The sequence below is a fragment of the Dreissena polymorpha genome, chromosome 2 (assembly GCF_020536995.1).
Source record: "Dreissena polymorpha isolate Duluth1 chromosome 2, UMN_Dpol_1.0, whole genome shotgun sequence".
Lineage (NCBI taxonomy): Eukaryota > Metazoa > Mollusca > Bivalvia > Myida > Dreissenidae > Dreissena > Dreissena polymorpha.
This window is the reverse complement of record NC_068356.1, coordinates 49,075,156-49,098,177: the sequence shown is the minus strand read 5'-3', so window position 1 is coordinate 49,098,177 and position 23,022 is coordinate 49,075,156. Positions and strand designations below refer to the sequence as shown.

Genomic DNA, 23,022 nt, shown 5'->3' with positions numbered 1-23,022 from the left:
CAGAAAAATCGTTAGTTACCTCGCCAAAAGTTCGCTTACTAAGAACATTCCTGAACTCGTATAATAAAATATGGTATGATATGACAACTCTTGCCAGATCCTATATGTAGCAAATACATAAAAAGTTCTGTTTCATGTTCCGGACTGTACTGATACATTTTAGCCGAAAAACTATACATGTGTAATAACGATAAATCAAACTATACCAGACCTAACGAACATGAAGCACATCGGTATTCGTCTCTGAAATAGTCATAATTCCGATGCGCAAATAGAACTTCGTTTGATATTTTTTTCGTAATTTATTTTATCTTAACAAATAAATAAGGACAATTAAATATGATACTTCATTTAATGAAATTGGTAACTTGCCTGACATTAAAGGGGATTAGAAGAAGAGGTTCTCTCTTGATTATGTTGCAGGAGCTTAAGTTTACCTCGATTCGTACTGAATATCTCTCTACATAATATATCTTCATCTGATTTTGATGAATATACGCTCTCAAAAAATAAATCATTATAATATAAGTCAAGTCAATAGATCTCCATGTGTACTGTATTCGTCAGTTGGTAGATCCTATCTGTAACGCTTTTCAATATCAATACCTTTCGGATATAAGTTAACCGAGTTTTGGTTAACATCCAACAGTCTTCAACGCTATCATCTATTGATATTTATTTTGTTGACACTTTAAATATAGTAAATGGCGTATTCAAAAACAGTTATAGTGTTGGTTATATGCATTCAGACCGAGCTTTCTTTTAAATAACGATTCGAAAAACAACACAGTCGGTCGAAAAGAAAAGTGTTGCTGTATTTCAAATTACTTTTTTAAACATTTTTATTTTAAGGAATATCAAGAATATTAAGAATATAGTGTATAAAAGACATAGTTAAAGCTGCTTATGGCAATTTGAAATACATCAGAATTACTTTATTTAATTTATTTAATGAGCATGTGTTCTTTGCCAAAATTTCGATCTATACTGCATCCATGTATATAGGTATGCAGCACGCAACGTGAAAATTTGGCACCGATTTCAGACGTATTCCAGGATTTTTAATCTCAAAGTGATCAGTTGATAGGTGTCTATCGCAACCGTTGTTTATTTTTCTTCTTTCCGGGATATTATTTTAGTATGTTGATGCTGCATTAACAAATATAAGTGTATATGAAGTGAAAACACCAAAAATAAACAACGGTTGCGATAGACACCTATAAACTGTTAGATGCCCATAATATCACTTCAACTACACACACTTTACTCAATTGAACAATGAATTTTCCTTCCCGTTTTCGACAAGCGAATCTTGTTTTTTTCGAGTACCTGTTGAAGCTTTAACACAAAAGTAGATCATTAAAATGGATGAAGAAACTGTCTTATCTGAACTGTGAAATGTGTCGCCGTGTTGACATGAAGAAGCATAAGAGATCTAACTATAATTGCTTGAACGGTTTATGTCCGCCATTACCATAAACTCTTAAGTAAAATCAATACCATCGTATGTGGGGCATTTTAGACTAAGAAATGCTTTTATCAAATATTTACTTAAGCTTATATAGCACCTTTAACCAATAAATTGGGCATGTAAGTTTACGGCATGTCCATCCATGTCCATAGAGTAAAAGCTGTTTAAAGGGGCCTTTTCACAGATTTTGGCATGTTTTGATGTTTGTTAATAAATGCTTTATATTGATAAATGTAAACATTGGATCTAAAAAGCTCCAGTAAAAAATCAAGAATAAAATTAAAAAAAAAAGGGAAAAACTAGTAGCCCGCCGCAGGGCTCGAACCAGTGACCCCCGGAGTCTTGGAGTAAAAACCAATTAGAACGCTCGGCCATCCTGCCAAGTATTAATAAAAGACGTATTTTATACTTCATATGTGCAATCTTCATAGTTTCGCAAAATTAAACGACAACAACAGAACTCTCCAAATTATTCAAACGTTTCGCGTTGCAACGCTTTATAGTTTTCAGGTTTTTAAATCGTCGAAAGATGCATATAACGGCTATATTAGACCATGGTAAATGTTCAGTATTACTGTTTCCTCACAAATATCATAACTAAAACGAACATTTGCGAATCTGAAACAACTTTTTTCAATTTTGTCAATTTACCAAAACGTGAAAAGATCCCTTTAATATTTATTGAGAGATATTGACGCTGTAAAAGATGTACGCGAATTCAGTGAAAAATGAACAAAAAACGCTAACAAGTTGTTTAGTCGTCCAAGTATGCATTTTGACTATAACATCTTGATATGTGATATAAAATATGGACTACAATTTTTTTTATTTTAAGTTGACATTTCTCAATTGCCCGCAATATGATGAGCTTACATGCTTTAAGTCAATTACATGTATGAACAGTTGACGTTTACTTGCATAGCTTTTCACAATAACTAAAATAACAAGGTCTGTTTCATAACAAAGATATCAGTTATCGGTTAGTCTTTATTGAAAAGTACACCCCGGCGTTGAGCATGTGTGTTTTACTACATACAATACCGCTGGATATGCATACGATATGCCTGATAAAAAAGCCATCGGAGTACTTATGAAAGTACAACAACGATCACTATTTTGGCCAATCTCAACACAGGTCACATTGCAACGCACCTGTTATACAAATGTTAAAAAGGACTATGATAATATTTATGCCGGGTATTTATTTCGGATTTAATATTAAAATATTCCATTGTATTACAAACATAGTTGGCACAAACCAGTTTGAGATGCAAAGCGGATAGATAGAAACGCTTGCTATTAAATCACTAAAATTCGACCGAAAGGCGAGCAAAGAATAATATATATACGTGTATACAAAGAGCAAGCTATTAAACTCTCTCACATTCGTTTATTTATGAAACGAAATGCTTAGCTTGACAAGCTACAGAATATGTAAAAATTCTTCGTTGGAAAATTACGAACATTATTTTCTGATAACATTATAATCGAGGTTCCATCCGCAAAGACAGAATACTATGCGCTTTTAATATGTTATTATTATACAATTGTTAATAATGTCGGTTCAAAAGCTAATTATAGCTTATGTTTATATGTTATGCACTCTTGCCGACTTTAAATAACATTTACTTGACTTGACTTGATAATCGGTATTTCTTTAGTACAGAAGGTATTACTTTATCTGCACGTGCAACAACTTTTATACAGTTTCAAAAATTGTAGTAATACGTTGAAGCAAATTCTTACCAAAATAAATATTGAAAGAGACGTTTTTAATATCCATTTAGGTTTTAAGACATGGTAGAGTTGAATATACTGAGATATTATGCAACTAAACACAATGTAATGCCATTAAAATTTGTCGACGGAATAACTGTTTTTATTTGTGAACGTTAGCTTACAAATAATGCAGACGCAATTTTGCAAATCATTTTGCCTTAGCTACGGTTGAAACCGTAACCCGTGACTGCCTGTGTGGATAACTACATTAAATTTAAGCAGACGATGAATCTGCCTGTTCTCACTGGTACACTACATAGTGAGTATTTAACAGCTTGTAAGACAACGTTGGCCAGTCTAGAGTTTATCATTGAAATCTTTACATATTGGCTGATTTCAGAGAAAAAAAGGGGCTTAATGTATGTCAAATAAGATTAGCCTGTGCACACTGATTAGCTGTATCAATGATTTGAAGAAAAAAAAACCAAACATCTCGATCTGTGTTATAAGACACACTCTTTATAAATTTAAATAGGTTGTGGTCATTTCAAAATTGCGATATCAAAAGCTATAACATAGTTTTGAAAACTGAGTTGCGTCTAAGATTATAAACAGCGAACAAATTCAGTGCCTTCAGCGCTTTGATTATTGAAGCTGTGAGTTTGTTTTGAATAACTGTCATTTAAGCAACCTAGATTTGACACACATAGATAACTGTTTGGATAATTTGTATCCATAACAAAACAAGTTCTGTTTAAGATAAAAAATAATAGTTGAAATTATTCAATGCACCGACATGATTTACAGAAAATCCAATTTATCAACTAGATTCCAGATAAAGTTGGCAACGCTCCATTATTGAAATTAATATAATTACTTTAAAGTATGCCTTTCATTTTCCGTTAGATATTATTTCTTGTCGGTATATAAATAGTTCATTCATTAAGTTGCATATAGTTTTTTTTCAGTATTTCAGCACACTATTGTTTCAGCTATGTTGCTCAGCGCTGCATTCGTTCAGTTCAGTATCTTAATTTTGTCAGTGTATCATTTTTTTCATATATGATGCACTGATGCCGATGATGTATGCGCAACATTTGAGCTATATCGATTTAAAGACTACGTGTAAGCCTGTTTATCAGTGCATCAGATATTGCTGTATAAATGAATACATCATCAACATATTTGTTAACGTTAGTATGATTTTTTTTAAGTGCCCATTGCCCAATATCAATACAGAGACCCCGTTACAACGCCTACGTTATACAAATGCCAACAAAAACAGATCATACGGCTACCGTTCTTTTCACGGATTAGTGAAAGGTAGTGAAAGTCTTCATTACAACGCCGCATACTATATCGGTTAAAAACAAGTTAGTTACGGTTTCAAATTCTTAACAAAGCTACCACAGCAGAATAAAAAACAGAAATAAGATACAGCAAAACGCTACTTATACGATGTCTATTCATTTACGGCACGGGTCGGCGTGTCATGCAATTTAATACAACCGTACTATTAATACGTTTATTGAAAAATAGTTCAGCATCTAACATGATTTGTGCACATTTCGACTGTTAATGAACGGTCCATCAAGCAGACGGAGCGTACATAGCTTTTGGTATCATCTGTATCAACTGTTTCTACGCTGTAGCATGCAACATAATAAGTACTTTTTGAGATTTCAAATGTGACCAATACATAGCTAAAGACCATTGTTTTCAGCGAAATGTCTTATAACTGGTTTGAAGGACTACACAAACTGAAATCACAGGTGGGTGAAGCTCAACCGTAAACTAAGAAGCCTGCGTATAAACTTAAAGTAACATTACTACTCAAAATCAACGAAAATTTCGTACAATATTTCGTAAAATAAACTTAACAAATTAAAATTCAGTGTTCCTTATGACAAATGCCGAAATTCAACGCCAGATGTGGTCTGGTAAAATGGATGTTTATAGATACAAACTTCTCGTTGTTTTTCAATTTTAATTTCCCGCAACGATATCTATTCATACGACACATGAACACTAACATGGTGTTCGTGTGTCGTATGAATAGATATATTCGCGGGAAATTAAAATGGAATTAATTGTGGTCACAAATAAATAAAAACGAGCATTTTGTATCTACAAAAATCTATGTAATCATACCACACCCAGCGTTGAAATTGTGGCTATTGCTTTAAGGAACACTGATTGTTTAGGTGTTTACTTTATTTTACGAAATATTTTACGAAAATTTCGTTGATTTTGAGCGTTATAGAGACTTTAAACTGAACTACAATACGACGTTATAAGTTAAATATATGTTCTATAGCAACATGCATTTTCAGATTTCCGATTAGATCAAAGAACTTATTTCAGTACTACAATATTGTAATATTTCTGTTTTTGTAAGGATTCATACTATTGAACTATATACCACATTTTATTTTCTAAAACGCATTACTGTTTAATACCGCTTAAAAAAAACTTACTTATAACAGCGATACTAATTTCTAGATGAGTAATATTGTGTAATATTTATTTTCTTATTGAAACACATTATGAACTCTTGACATACCTGCTTTTACAGCTGTCATAACAAATGTCACCTGTCGTTGCCCTACTCTTTCGCACAGGCTAATCAGGGACGACACTTTCCGGTTTTATGACGTTTTTCGTTTCAATAAAGTCTCTTCTTAGCAAAAATCCAATTGATGCGGAAAGTGTCGTCCCTGATTAGCATGTGCGGACTGCACAGGCTAATCTGGGATGACACTTTACGCACATGCATTATGCCCAGTTTTCTCAGAACGCGACTCATTGCATTGTAGGTTCTAAAACACATTTGCATACGTGTTTGTCTTATTTCGCACTTGGTTTTTTGTCTTCATGTACGCAGGGTCGTTATCATTTGGTGTATTGGCGTTAGTTGATACTGATATCCCCTACATTGTGTTATAAAGATGGTAATTGCCGAATACAAATGGGTAGTTAACATTAATTAAATCACCAAATGCATCGCTTGAAGCTTGATTGTTAAAAAAACGGATGACTTCGTTGAATATCGAAAATGAAGCCTCATGATTGGCCCCTACTATTGTCAATTATCCAATAAATGAGCCTCGTCCTGTGAAAAGGGAATTTAATGCATGTGTCGTCCCAGATTAATATGTGCAGTCCACACTGGCTTATCAGGGACGACACTTTTCGCCTTAAGTGGATATTTGCTAAAAAGAAACTTTATTTTTGAAACGAAAACTATCATAATATCGGAAAGTGTCGTCCTTGATTAGCCTGTGCGAACTGCAATGGCTAATCTGGACGACACTTTACGCACATGCATTAAACCCCCTTTTCACATAGTACGGCTCAAATAGTTTAAGAAATAGCTTATTGAATGCAACTAATTCAGTTCAAGTACTTTTTGGACGTCATTATACAATGCTGCAAATTTCGCTCTTTAAACATATCATCGATAAACGTATATATCTTAAATTGCAAAGACAGAAGATAGTTTACGCGCATTCAGATGTAAATATACATATTTATATACAAGCGGGGAATATAATGTTGGTTTTACGAACTTGTTGACGAAATAAAGATATTACAGGCGTGTAACCTAATACAGAAAAAAACGTTATACATGGATAACAATGCGCCAACATCTGCGACGAATATTTTAAATGTAAAACATTGTTGTATATCAGACTTCAAATGTAAAGGCAGTTTTGCATAACGAAATTGAACCTTCAACATTGTTGTTTAACATACTTCAAATGTAAGAAAGTTTTGCATAATGAAATTGAACCCCATTGACGAAATCTAAAAGATCATATATTACTGCGGTCAGCATACTATATCTAAAAAAGAAAATTAAATTAAACCGAAAAAGCGAACAAAGTTTGCCCATTTCATAATAAAATGTTACGATATTGCAGGCCATTACCATGATCAATATGTTTGTTGTAGCTACCAGATCAACAGGCAACCATTTGGTATAAAAAGAGAATCAGATTTTGTATTGGGTAGATTCGGATATCATATACTTAGTACATCGGATACATTTTTATTGTGAATCGAGGGGCAGGCCTTTGAGGGTCTGACCTCATGCCTTGTTTTTTTTTAATAATTGGAATTCAATATTTTACGATCCGTAAAGTTACTGATGGTATCTTATTTATTAGATTATTTAGTGGACTTGTTATTAAGCAGAATAAAATCTCAATCAACACTTCAGCGGACTTGATTATGCATTGTTATCCCTTTGAATTATCATGCACGCGATCAAAATGCATTTGGTGTTCTGTTTTAGTAGTTGCGTTGTACATCATCTGCGAGGTTTAAACTGACTAGGTATACCTAGCGTGCTCTGTTTTACCTTTTTCTTTAAGACCAGACACATTAATAGGGTGTTTTATTTTTTTTAAATTTAAAAATCACAACCAATCACCTTGTGTAGTAAATGTGTAGAAAGACTAGAATCTGTGTGCAGCAGACAAGGATATTACATCACATTGTAAGTTTTGTTTACAATCGTGTGTTTAAGTAATGTGACGTCAAAACACAAAACTACAGCAAAAATCAAATAACTCAAGTTATATATTATTGCAATTTGCGCACCAACTGATATATTCTATGTGAACTCATCGCAATATGGTACTGCGAACCCATCGCAATATGGTACACACACTATTATGAACGTGTTTGATAAACATCAGCATACAATATTTCACGTAAAATGCCGATCTACGCAAATTTCTATGAATGTATCATTATTGTTATAGGCTTTCTTCCTATACGGGGTGCTTAACCCATTTATGCCTAGTGGGCTCTCCCATCCTTCTAAATTGGATCAATTTATTTCCAAAATTAGGGATGTCTAGTATATTAATTTATATATTTAGAATATTTTTTACAGAAATTCCTTTAAGCAAAGAGCGCAGACCCTGATGAGACGCCGCATCATGCGGCGTCTCATCTGGGTCTACGCTGTTAGCCAAGGCCTTTTTTTCTAGACGCTAGGCATAAATGAGTTAAGAAAATGTTAGATATGATTTTCTTTCAGGCATTGTTTGGTCCAATGGTCCGCTTAACGAAAAATTGCGGCGCTTTGCGGGTCCCAGTGTTTGGCCAGGGTTAGGAGACCAAACTCTCGAACAGCGCGTGCAAATCGAGGCGACCGCCCTCGTGATGGAACTGACAAATCAGAAGGGGAATTCTGAGACACTGAAGACTAAGTTCTTTCAAGCAATCTCTAATATCAACTGTGCAATCATTTTCGGATCGAGGTAAATTGATAACATTTCAAAGAACACGTCTGAAATGATATTTTGTAATTTTGACACGAATACTAACGCTGGTGTACGTGATAAGTACATGTAAGTTAATGCAGAAGCACACCCAATCCTTCGGGTAAGCATATAATGTCGCTTTAGTACAAAGGGTGTTAACTATTTTAACAGTGAGTGTTTTCAAGGCCATGTCATTGGATCTTATCAATGTACTTTTATAATGGATGCAAGGCTCTTATAAATCTAAAACCAACGCAGCGATGTCATGTCGACATTCCAATGCTCGAAACAAGTTGATGCTTCTCCTTACGAAATTACAAGGTAATCGTACGACTCTGTCGAATGAGGATTATATCGAAGAAGGTAGATTAAGTCTTCTGTACATAAAACACAATCTGCATGCTCCTAGGACTTTTTTATAACTCGCTTGTACGACTGCTGTTATCGTCCTGTTTGCTTGCAAGACGATTCAATCTACATAGCGTAGTAAATGTACATAGTTCTACATGCAACTTCGACTAAAACTATAGTCGTCGTATAGTTTACTGCTGAGACACGTATCGCCGTGTGTGTTTGAAAGATCATTAAGTATGTTATAGCATGAGCCTCGTTATGGGGGAACTTGGCATAGGTGCATGTGCTTAATGTGTCGCCCCACACTAGCGTGTGTATTTCGCTCATGCTATTCAGGGACGATAAATCCACTTCATGGTATTTTTTGTTATCAGAGGAGGTATTTTCATATGGTAAATCCAGTTAAGGCAGCAAACCTCGTACCTGATTAGCCTGTGCGGATTGCGATGGCTAATCTTGAAGAACACTTTTCGCACATGCACAGTCCCCGATTTACAGAGCGCGGCTCATATGTGCCTTGTTCTGAGAAAACTGGGCTTAATGCATGTGCGTAAAGTGTCATCCCAGATTAGCCTGTGCAGTCCGCACAGGCTAATCAGGGACGACACTTTCCGCCTAAACTTGATTTTCGGTAAGGAGGGACTAACTTGAACCAAAAAAACAACAACATAAAAGCGGAAATTGTCGTCCCAGATTAGCCTGTGCGGACTGCTCAGGCTAATCTGGGACGACACTTCACGCCCATGCATTAAACCCAGATTACAAGAGCGCGGCTCATATGGTTATGGTTGTACATGCAGGTACGAGTATTCGGATGCTGAGTTCCAGGAATTCAGCGGGCTCATGGACCGGCTGTTGCAGAGACAGGGAATCAATAACCCGCTTAACTTCATCCCTATTCTCCAGTACTTACCGGAAGGCAAGAAGGTTGTCCGCACTTTCTATGTTTTATTTTGCCCCTCGTCGTTTGATGTACTTTTTATGCCCCCTTTCGAAGAAAAGGGGGCATATAGTGATCGAACTGTCCGTCTGTCTGTCTGTCCGTCTTTCCGTCACACTTTGCGTTTAGGTTTCGAAAAATGCTCATAAATTCTATGTCCTATAAGATATAACCTTCATATTTGGTATGCATGTGTATATGGACAAGGCCTTTCTATACGCACAAAATGTTTTACCCCTGTGACCTTGAACTTAGGGTCCGCGGTTAAGTTTCGAAATCTGCGTTAAGGTTTCGAAAAATGTTTATAACTTCTATGTCCCTTGAGTTATATCCTTCATATTTGGTATGCATGTGTATATGGACAAGGTCTTTCCATACGCATAACAATTTTTACCCCTGTGACATTGAACTTAGGGTCCGCGTTTAGGTTTCGAAATCTGCGTTTAGGTTTCGAACAATGCTCATAACTTCTATGGCTCTTGAGATATAACCTTCATATTTGGTATGCATGTGTATATGGAAAAGGCCTTTTCATACGCACAATTTTTTTTTACCCCTTTGACCTTGACCTTGAACTTAGGGTCCGCGTTTAGGTTTCGAAATCTGCGTTTAGGTTTCGAAAAATGCTCATAACTTCTATGTCCCTTAAGTTATAACCTTCATATTTGGTATGCATGTGTATATGGACAAGGACTTTCCATACGCACACATTTTTTGCCCCTATGACCTTGACCTTGAACTTAGGGTCCGCGTTTAGGTTTCGAAATCTGCGTTTAGATTTCGAAAAATGCTCATAACTTCTATGCTCCTTGAGATATAACCTTCATATTGTGTATGCATGTGTATATGGAAAAGGCCTTTCCATACGCACAAATATTTTACCCCTGTGATCTTGACCTTGAACTAAGGGTCCGCGTTTAGGTTTCGAAATCTGCGTTTAGGTTTCGAAAAATGCTCATAACTTCTACGCCCCTTGTGATATAACCTTCATAATTGGTATGCATGTGTATATGGACAAGGACTTTCCATACGCACAAACATTTTTAACCCCTGTGACCTTGACCGTGAACTTAGGGTCCGCGGTTAGGTTTCGAAATCTGCGTTAAGGTTTCGAAAAATGCTCATAACTTCTATGTCCCTTGAGTTTTATCCTTCATATTTGGTATGCATGTGTATATGGACAAGGTCTTTCCATACGCATAACAATTTTTACCCCTGTGACATTGAACTTAGGGTCCGCGTTTAGGTTTCGAAATCTGCGTTTAGGTTTCGAACAATGCTCATAACTTCTATGGCTCTTGAGATATAACCTTCATATTTGGTATACATGTGTATATGGAAAAGGCCTTTTCATACGCACAATTTTTTTTTACCCCTTTGACCTTGACCTTGAACTTAGGGTCCGCGTTTAGGTTTCGAAATCTGCGTTTAGGTTTCGAAAAATGCTCATAACTTCTATGTCCCTTAAGTAATAACCTTCATATTTGGTATGCATGTGTATATGGAAAAGGACTTTCCATACGCACACATTTTTTTACCCCTATGACCTTGAACTTAGGGTCCGCGTTTAGGTTTCGAAATCTGCGTTTAGATTTCGAAAAATGCTCATAACTTCTATGCTCCTTGAGATATAAACTTCATATTTTGTATGCATGTGTATATGGAAAAGGCCTTTCCATACGCACAAATATTTTACCCCTGTGATCTTGACCTTGAACTAAGGGTCCGCGTTTAGGTTTCGAAATCTGCGTTTAGGTTTCGAAAAATGCTCATAACTTCTACGCCCCTTGTGATATAACCTTCAGAATTGGTATGTATGTGTATATGGACAAGGACTTTCCATACGCACAAACATTTTTAACCCCTGTGACCTTGACCTTGAACTTAGGGTCCGCGTTTAGGTTTCGAAATCTACGTTTAGGTTTCGAAAAAAGCTCAAAACTTCTATCAAGCGTTTATAGGGGGCATAAGTCATCCTATGGTGACAGCTCTTTAAAAAAATCTTTTTGTTGTAGAAGTAAGCATGATTCACCACCGGGGCCTAAATTTTAATACTTTTATTGCGGCATAAGTAAAACAATATTAAGCGTGAATGTTCTCTCTCGGCCTTTTAAAATGTGTGCCGTTACTCATTGAACATGTGTTACTAATAATGACATTTGTAGAAAACTGAAAGAAAGGCGAATGTTACGAAGGCTATTCAAGTTTAACTTGTTGATCAAACGAAAGACTGGCTGTTTCAAGGCACATGTAGTCAGTTTAACAAAGGAAACAGAACAGCTGCTATTTAGTACTGGTTGTTATTGTCGTCAAGTTTATTTTGTTTACACAAAATTAGTTAATTGTTATATATTTGGGGACAACATCAAAACTCAAAAATGTATATTAACCACTATTGATTATGTATACATTATGAAATAGAACTTGTACTCCTTCTTTAATAGGCGCTACAGTAATTTGAAAGTCATTTGTGAGTATCAGATAAATGTGTTTGGGACACATTTATAGGAATTTGATAAAATTAAATATCGTATATTAAAAACGTTTCCTTTTGACAATTTAACAATACGCCTGTGTTGCTTCCTTAACCAATTGACAAATAAATATAACCAATAACTTTGACCATTAATTGTGAAAACAGCTATCATGACCAAATTAACAGTTCGCCGTTTTAACTTTATTGTGCACTGAATGAGGCAGCTTTTAATGTTTTGTGTGGACGGTCAAACGTGTGTGAAGTCGATTAAACTTGGTCTTCACACAACTAAGCTCAAAACACAACTCGTTTTGCATTGGGCAAGACTTGTGATCAGTTTATTGGCAACATACATCCACGAATATTACATTTTCGCAATAAATAACAATCAAGTATAATCGTAGAATAACATGACAGTACAACTTTGATCTATAAATTTTATAACACAGTGCAACTCACAGGTACTTGAATTATTATTTTTTGGTCCTTATATATATAATAAGATTAAAGGTATCCAACGATGATTTCACAGGTGTATTGAATAATACAATCCAACAGCATGAAAGATCAAACAATGCACACATATGTCGTTGTGGTTGCCGGCAGGAAGCGTCCATCTATGATAAAACACCTTTTATTTGATGAAAATCCACCAAGTATGTCCAAAACAGCTAACAGATATTCACAAATATGACCCCAAAATTGAAGTGTGTAATTCCGGACGTCCAGCTGTCAGTAATGAATGAAGGCGATTTTCGGTCGCATGAACGAACCGCACATATACCTGTTTTGGGCGGTGCGTTATGTTTAGACATACGTTCTGTGCTATACTCTGTAACGCACAGAACTGAAAATAACATTTCCTCCAAGATCATGACAATACAGTTTCCAGGAATATCATTGATTAAAAAAACAAAAACAAAACTAACCTGGCGCAACAAACAAACATTACCAATTAAACGTTCTTTTAACATCAAATACCTTTTCAAGCGTTATTATTGGAGAAAACTTTAAAGCGAGATTATACGATTTTGTCAAATATTTATTAATTTATACAAAATGTGTAAAACACTTATTTAACATATATTTCAATATAAAATAAAATAAAACTTAAACAGAACATGTGTCGATATAAACCAGATATTTAATTATGAAATCAAAAATGACTGTACAGTCGAATTCGCCAGCATGTAAATCATGCATGTACGATGTGAATCTAAATTTAGTTTAACGGTTCAATTTAAAATTCCTGCAACGATATCTATTCAAACGACACACAAACACTAACTAAAAAGACGAATGCCTCGGTTATTGTAGGAAAACATGATCAAACTTTCTTCGTCACAATCGGCTCGGGGCGCTAATTTGTCTTTGCTGCATTTTATGAAATTCGTCTTCAATGTATAATTTTCCTTGCCTATTTTCATTTTGTAATATTGTAACATATTTTATCAATACATTACAATTTAACACATATAAAAAATCGTAGAATCCCGCTTTAATTGACGCATTAATATTTTAAGCCTTCTTTGTACCTATGGATTACGTGGATTTTCCAAAGCTGAGCATACTCCTTGAAAAGACATTTTAAGACGATTAATCCATTCAAAACAACAGGGTAACTTTTAAAGATGGAGTGCTGTCCCCATAGTTACTTTGACAAGCGTTATCTCGATTCATTACGAACTGATTAAACGATTTTGTCAAATATTTATTAATTTATATTAAATGTGTAAAAAAAACTTATTAAACATATATTTCAATATAAATTAAAATTAATGTTAAGAAGAACATGTGTCGAAAAATGCGAAATAAGCTAGGTATTTAATTCTGAAATCGAAAGTGTCTGTACAGTCGAATTCGCCAGCATGTAAATCCTGCATGTACGATGTGAATCTTAATTTAGTAAATTTATTTTAAATTCCTGCAACGATATCTATTCATACGACACACGAAAACTAACTAAAAAGACAAATGCTTCGGTTATTGTAGGAAAATATGTACGAACTATCTTCGTCACAATCGGCTCGGGCGCTAATTTGTCTTTCCTGCATTTTATGAAATTCGTCTTCAATGTATATTATTTCTTGCCTATTTCGTGTTATTGTCCCCTACTGGTTTCACCGGAGGGGACTTATGGTTTGCGCTCTGTGTGTCCGTCAGTCCGTGAGTATGTCACACTTTCTGGATCCTGCGATAACTTTTAAAGTTCTTAATATTTTTTTCATGAAACTTGAATCATGTATAGATGGCAATATGGACATTATGCATGTCATTTCATTTTGTTCCTACGTAAAACATTCTGGTTGCTATCGCAACAAATAGACAAAAAATACTGCTGAAAATGGTGGATTTCTGGATACTGCGATAACTTTAAAAGTTCTTATTATTTGTTCATTCAACTTAAAACATAGATAGATGGCAATATGGACATTATGCACGTCATTTCATTTGTTCCTACGTCAAAAATTCTGGTTGTTGCTATGGCAACAAAAAGACTAGAAATACTGTTGAAAATGTTGGTTTTCTGGATCCTGCGATAACTTTAAAAGTTCTTCATATTTTTTCATTGATGGCAATATGGACATTATGCACGTCATATCATTTTGTTTCTACATCAAAAATTGTGGTTGCTTTGGCAACAAACAGACTAGAAAAACTGTTCAAAATGGTGGTTTTCTGGATCCTGCGATAACTTGAAAAGTTCTTCATATTTTTTCATGAAACTTGAAATATGGATAGATGGCATTATGGACATTATGCACGTCATTTCATTTTGTTCCTACGTCAAAAAAATTCTGGTTGCTATGGCAACAAACAAAAATAAAAATTCTGACAATGGTGGAGCCGGTAGGGGACATATGTTGCTTGGAAATAGTCTTGTTGTAACTTATTTTATCAATATATTACAATTTAACACATATACAAAATCGTATACTCTCGCTTTAATACATGCGCATTAAATAACTTATGTTTAATATAAAACTAAAACAGAGGTGATCATTGTACGAGCAAGCAAGCTAATTTACATATACATAAGAGTTACGATATATCGGTATTTTGTAGGTTAAAGAGATGAAGGTCGCAATCAAGAAGATGTGTGAGTTTCTGGCTGGGAAGGTCAAAGCCGCCCGAAGCACGTTCGACAAGAGTCGCGCGCGCAGCCTTGTGGACCTCTACCTGTCGCAGGAGCACGAGCAGGATCCCGTTACAGGTAGGAGAATCGGATTGGGACGAAGCGGTGCTCCATATGAGTCGGGTCGGGGCAGTGCGAGTTGTTGCGGGTATGCGGGGCTGTCCGGCTAGCGCAGTGGTTAGTACATTCGCTTCTCACATAGGCGACCCGGGTTTGAGTCCCATTCCCGACAGCATGTGAGTTTGGTATATGATCAACATATGAATCGCGTTCTGAGAAAACTTGGCATAATGCATGTGCGTAAAGTGTCGTCCCAGATTAGCCTGTGCAGTCCGCACAGGCTAATCAGGAACGACACTTTCCGTTAGTTTCAGATTTTTCGTTTCTATGAAGTATCTTCTTAGCAAAATTCCAATTTAGGCGGAAAGTGTCGTCCCTGATAAGCATTATGCCCAGTTGTCCCAGAACACGACTCATATCAATAAAGATGGCGTTTCCTCCGGGTACTCCAGCTGCTCTTCACAGAAGAAGACCACACCAATATTAAGCAATAATTCAGTAATAACAAAATAGCTAGACATTACAGCTAGTATTTCTAAATTCGTACACATTTTCCTGCGTCTAGTGAATTAATTAGATTGGATTGCTACGGCACTCTTCGGGTCCACACAGTCATTAATTTTGAAATACACACGCAATGGTAAGCGGTGAAAGCAGAGCTGTGCTACATCGGTAAACGAGGCTAAGCGACTCTTATTAACACATAACCAAGGATAAAATAAGGGGTTCAATGAAATACACGTTCAATTTTAGGGGTTAAAGGGCAGTGACGTTTCAAAGCTTTTGCTTATTTTGTAACTTTCAATCAGAAAGCAATTGATATGCATGCTGATAGGAATCGACATTTAATAAATACATGTATGGTGTATGAGAACATTGTCCCTTTGTTTCAGAGGAAAATGTGTTCCACATAGTGCGCGACTTTTTCGTTGCTGGTACAGAAAACGTCGCAATCGGATTGTTATGGTTAATCGGTTATATGGTCCGGTACGGAGCAGTACAGGGAAAATGTCGAGAATGTATACAGAAAGTAAGATATGTATATTACACGAGATTTCATATTTTACGGTATTGGTGTTAAAAATTAACGTTTTCTGTGTGTATGGGCAAATTACACAATTTACCTACCAAACCCGCCTGCATGGGAACCATTGAAAAGCTACGTACATTTATTGCTAGAGGTACTGGAAAATAGTCACCAAATCTGCTTTGTAGTATTATAGTTTTACTGGTCTTAGTTTTTTCAATTATATAGAGGATATTTGTTGGATTCGGTGGATTCGGCAGTCCGCACAGGCTAATCAGGGACGACACTTTCCGCTTTAATGACATTTTTTGTTTAAAGGAAGTCCCTTTTTACCGAAAATCTAGTTTAAGCGGAAAGTGTCGTCCCTGATAAGCCTGTGCGGACTGCACAGGCTAATCTGGGACGACACTTTACGCACATGCATTATGCCTAGTTTTCTCAGATCAAGACACTAATAATGTTCAGAAATATGATCATATCAAGGTTCTGAGACAGGAATATTATTATTCATATTTGTTCCGTGGCCAACACGTTGACCCCCGTAGATCGCCATTTGCATTCTTCCGATTCAAACATTGTGGCAAATGAGAACATATTCCTCATTTGTATGTGGACATTATTATTTGTGAAAAGAAACACACATTCACAATGCTTTCCTCTATGAAGTATATTGATATTGGTATGACTGACCTCAATTTTTATTTGCATTTTATTTGCTTTGCTATTAGATATGCGAGTGGGTATACACGCGCATACCAAAATATAAATGTGACGTGACTAGGGAAAACCGGACACAACGTACCTGCGTATTTAAGTGTCGTTTTGGATCAGCCGTTGCCGTTCGCACAGTGCGACCCTTTCCGCCTTCAGCGGTGTCATCTTTAGAGCACTTAAATATAATGGTGAATGTGTAGTCTTGTGCTAGCTTGTGGGATTGTGCCAGCACATCCGGGCGAATAGCAGACGCTCAAGGTTTTCACAAGAGAAAGCACATTAAATCTCACACCCTACACACACGTACAAACGCATGCACACACACGCACACGTAATGGCAAGAATGTCAACTGTTTTATAAATTCGATATTTTCAGATTGTAGGAGACAAATCTGCTCCTAGTCAAGGTGACATAAAACAGATGCCATATGTAGAAGCTACGGTACAAGAGGTACTGCGACTTGCGAATATAGGTATGATTAAAGTTTTCTTTTATAATAATAAATACTTGGATTTGAAAAGTGGTTTCGCTGTGATATTGTAGAGAATAATCCGTACGTTCTAATATATATATTATACAAAATACATGCATATACAAATGATTTTGAATGAATGTTTTGAATAGGCCCATTTATTGTGTAAAAATATATTAGTTAAGGACCTCGGACAAGTTCGAGGGTAAAGGCTGCGCATTAAGTATCTCATGTTGCTTATCGCCATTTGCAGTTCCTCAAAGTTTCGTAATTTCTGATATGCTTCGTATTGTGTCAAGCAAGAAAATCTAATGTCACAAACGTATGCATTTACATAAAAGCTGGACAAATGTCAATGTCAAATAAATTCTGCCTTCTTGGAGACGATATTACAGATTGAATACTCGATAAGATTATGTTGTTCTATTTAGAAGTAGGAACAAGTAAGGTATAAAGCTTAAAGGGATTGTCAACCACGAATGACGAAAAAATTAAAGTTCTAAAATACCGTGTTTTTTTTAATTATTAGTTTATATTGATTAAAATTTCACGACTGGTACATAACATTACTTGAAAAAAAGTTCATATTTTCAGTATTTTCGGTAATAAAATTTCGCGATGTGAAATCGAAAGTACATTGCGAAAATAGGTGACATAACGATATACACACTATAAATAACGCAAGTAGATTAATAATTTGGTATATATGAAATATACAATTCACAACGCATGCACAATTTGTATTCCTGTGTTTACCACGTGACGATGATGATCAATCTACTGGCGTCATTTATAGTTAACTGGTAGTTACCTGGTAGACATACCCAGTAAAATTTAATACCGAATATACTTAAAATATGAAAACTTAACAACTTTTTGCAAGTAATGTAATATACAAGTCGTGATATTTTAATCAATATAAACTAATAATTGTAAAAAAAATACGGTATTTTACAACTTTTCTTTTCTTCGTCGTCGTGGTTGACAGTCCCTTAATGGTAACATACGTTGTTTTGTTACATGTAAATGCATATTTTGCTGATGTACAGGGAAGAAAACTTAAAAGGCATACATGCTCCGGTATTTTGTACAATTTATATGTATTACAAGTCTGGAGAAACGTATGTGGGAGGCATATAAATCCGGTATGCCACATTGTTGTTCAAGCCCCCTTATCGGTGCCTCATGCCACAGTGGAGGAGGCGGAGTTTGAAGGCTATTCCATACCACGCGAAACGATGGTGCTCACTCACCTGCAGTCGGTCCACTTAGACCCCGCCTACTGGGATGACCCGGAAGTGTTCCGTCCTGAGCGATTTCTGCGCGACGGCGTTCTAATACAGAACGAGGCTTATTACCCATTTTCAATAGGTAAAAATTGCATTAAAAGTTAGTAAATATTATTGATGTAACTGTAATCTAAGCATTCATCGTGTTAAATTTACTTAGCAGTGTATAAACTGACCATTGAGTATATATTTATTGCTATTTTCTCTCATTCATAACGTGTTTAAAAATACATGGCGCAATGTCCGCTACAAGCGTTGACTGTTTTTGTAACATACATGTACTAGTAGCCCGGAGATTTTTGTGTACCAATTGCCGAAATTTAAACGTCAGATGTGGTCTGGTAAAATAGATGTTTGTAGATACAAAATGCTCGTTTTTATTATTGTTTTGCATATCTATTCATACGACACATGAACACTAAAATGGTGTTCGTGTGTAGTATGAATAGATATATTCGCGAGAATTAATTGTGGCCACAAATAAAAATAAAAACGAGCATTTTGTATCTACTAAATTCTATGTAATCATACCACACCTAGCGTTGAAATTTGGCTATTGCTATAAGGAACACTGATTGTTAAGGTGTTAACTTTATTTTACGAAATACTTAACGAAATTTTCGTTGATTTTGAGCGTTATAGAGACTTTAAAAGTTTGTTGCTAGAGGCACCCAGTAGAGCACTTCAAGTTTATTGACATTCCCAGAAACACATTTCCAAAGTTTTTAACTGTTTTTATTAAAAACAAACAAATTCATAACTGGCTTTGTTGTAAACAGCTGATTTATGTGTATATGTCGGAACTTATTCTCGCTCATTAAGAGTACAATGCACGCTCACTCAAGATTTTAAGTAAGTCTCTATAACGCTCAAAATTAACGAAAATTTCGTTAAGTATTTCGTAAAATAAAGTTAAAACCTTAACAATCAGTGTTCCATATAGCAATAGCCAAATTTTCAACGCAAGATGTGTATGATTACATTGATTTTTGTAGATACAAAATGCTCGTTTTTATTTATTTGTGGCCACAATTAATTCCCGCGAATATAGCTTTTCATACGACACACGAACACCATTTTAGTGTTCATGTGTCGTAATGCAAAACAATAATAAAAATTAGCATTTTGTATCTACAAGCATCTATTTTACCAGTCCATATCTGACGTTGAAATTTCGGCAATTGCCATAAGGAACACTGATTTTAATTGGTTAAGTTTATTTTACCAACAATTGTACGAAATGTTCGTTGATTTTGAATGGTAATGTTACTTTAAAGAAACTTATCGTATTCTATACATAAAAAGCTGAAGTACATCCACAAGTAAATCTTGTAGGGAAGTTAGCTCTAACATATTTTGACAAATAAGACAAGACGAGTTAACGTACCACAGTAAGTTTCGTTTTCATGTCTAGGCTCCCGGTACTGCCTTGCTGCTAAGCTGGCCCACATGGAACTGACATTGATATTCACAACACTGCTGAAGAATTTCACTTTCCCTAGCGACGCATCGTGCATACCGACCCTTAAGTGCACCCAGCCCGGAGCGTTTGTAGAACCGGAAGTGTTCAACGTTACCTGTAACGCGCTGACGTTATCGCCGTTAATGAAGTAGAACATGGTCCAGCTCGTATATATGACGTCAGCAGGCATCATCAGAAACCACGTTCACTAAATACAATCTTGTCATTGATCTGCTCAGGGGATAAGGCTAGCTGAACTTAGAATTTATGAAAATTTAATAAACATTTAATTGGTTTGGTGTTGAAGTCTAGTAGAAATTCCACCCAAGGAAACGACCTTACGTTACTACAGTGGGCAACGTTTACTTCAGTTGTATTAACCGGTTATGGTCAGCTGGATTCAAGGCTTTAAACGTACTATTATTTTATTTTTACGCGCTTTCATATGTGCATATATGCTAATTTTGGTAAAACTAATAATGTTGGTCTATTATTTACAAGTTTTTTCCTAGGGTAGAGACTAATGTGGAAGTAATAATTGAGCAAATCTGTATGCTTAATTGGCAATCAGAATGCGGAAAATGCAAATATGTATAAATTTAACATAACAAGTGAAGTCATTAATCGCGCTTCCCGTTAAACCGAAAGTAAATATGGGTGGATTTACATATGATTGACTTGTGCACGGTTATTGTCAGTGCGGTACAAAGCCACTTAGAACAAAGTTATGTAAATGAGCCCGCTCTATGAAAACGGGGCGTAATGATTGCGCGTAAAGTGTCGTCCCAGATAAGTCTGTGAAGTCCGCGCAAGCTAAATACAGTAGACACTTTTCGTTATCGTTGTATTTTTCGTTTAAAAAATTCTCTTCTAAACGGATATCCAGCCTAGGAGGAATTAAAGTGTCGTCCCAGATAAGCCTGCGCGCACATGTTTGATGTAGGAAAGTGTCGCCCCAGATAGGCCTGCGCGCACATGTTTGATGTAGGAAAGTGTCGCCCCAGATAGGCCTGCGCGCACATGTTTGATGTAGGAAAGTGTCGCCCTAGATAGGCCTGCGCGCACATGTTTGATGTAGGAAAATGTCGCCCCAGATAAGCCTGCGCGCACATGTTTGATGTAGGAAAGTGTCGCCCTAGATAGGGCTGCGCGCACATGTTTGATGTAGGAAAGTGTCGCCCCAGATAGGCCTGCGCGCACATGTTTGATGTAGGAAAGTGTCGACCCAGATAGGCCTGCGCGCACATGTTTGATGTAGGAAAGTGTCGACCCAGATAGGCCTGCGCGCATATGTTTGATGTAGGAAAGTGTCGACCCAGATAGGGCCTGCGCGCACAAGTTTGATGTAGGAAAGTGTCGACCCAGATAGGCCTGCGCGCACATGTTTGATTTAGGAAAGTGTCGCCCTAGATAAGCCTGCGCGCACATGTTTGCTTAGGAAAGTGTCGCCCCAGATAAGCCTGTGCGCACATGTTTTATGTCCCGTTTCCAAGAGCGAGACTTAAATGTATTTATTCACAAAATTTTGCGATTGTTTAATGACTATATTTTAAAACCTATTATTATGTACATGTATTTGAAAGATATTAACTTTGCTTATGTTTACGAAAGATTTTTTCTTCTTGTGGAAACATGAAAATAGATTTTAGCTTGTTTTCTACGAATTGAAACTTCTATAATAGGAGTCCGAGTTTTGATTTCAAACTATCTTAAGAAAAGGATAATTTAACTTTTTTTAAATTTCATTAATCTACAGACATTATGATAATGTTTGTGATAATATTTTAAAGATGTTAAGGGTTCGGAGAGGACATACAGCTGATCAATAAAATATCAGGAATTACATGATTTTCTTTGCAACCTTAGATTGAAACTTAAGTTTAAATATGGGTTCTTGTTTGTTTGTTCGTGTTCTATCGCGTCATACGTGTTTGTCATCCTTTCCAAGCGCAATAGTGAAGTTGGTAAAATCGAATGCAAATGTTATTTCTTCGTAAGACTTATAGACTGTTGATTAGTATTATTATTATAATTATTATTAGTATTATTAATATTATTATTAGTTTTATTTTTATCATCATCATCATCATCATCATCATCATCATCATCATCATCGTCATCATCATCATCACCATAATATTCATTTTTTTGCGGAGATTGAGTAATGGACCGACATAATATTATACTTCAAGTTCAATGCATTAGTCAGTCGGTTTGTTAGAATTTGTTATTTAAAGCAAAACACACTTTGTTTTATTAGAAATAAAGTATGAATCATACTTTATAAGTTCCACTTTTTGAGAAAAATAGCACGCTTATTTCCAATTTGAAAACAATATATAGTAAATATATAATATATTTTACAGCATATGTTTGTTGACTCCTATAAGCTGTTACCTTATGGTATCTTGTTTGTAAGCAGACGTTCACTTTGTACAAGATCACTGTATGGGGTATACAATGTACAATAGTTTAAGAGCTTAGTTGTGATGTCAATCAATAGCAGAAATGACAATTAAAATGGTGTTTCAAATTAGTTTGAAAGACGAGCTGTATACTGTTCTGGTGTCGATGTGTTCCAATTTAAGACAACACGTGGGTGCATACATAAACAAGTAACTACTA

General features: G+C 35.8%; 1 protein-coding gene across 1 annotated transcript in view; it reads left to right on the top strand.

Annotated features, from left to right (window-relative positions):
- Nucleotides 1-22,676, top strand: part of LOC127866970 (cytochrome P450 2J6-like) — a 38,995-nt gene extending 16,319 nt beyond the window's left edge. The window contains exons 2-8 of the mRNA XM_052407846.1: nt 8,241-8,463; nt 9,621-9,747; nt 15,303-15,450; nt 16,326-16,462; nt 17,550-17,646; nt 18,814-19,017; nt 20,350-22,676. Coding sequence (XP_052263806.1) covers nt 8,241-8,463; nt 9,621-9,747; nt 15,303-15,450; nt 16,326-16,462; nt 17,550-17,646; nt 18,814-19,017; nt 20,350-20,549 — 1,136 coding nt within the window. The 3' untranslated portion in view covers nt 20,550-22,676. The remainder of the gene's footprint in view (nt 1-8,240; nt 8,464-9,620; nt 9,748-15,302; nt 15,451-16,325; nt 16,463-17,549; nt 17,647-18,813; nt 19,018-20,349) is intronic.
- The last annotated feature ends 346 nt before the right edge of the window (nt 22,677-23,022 follow it).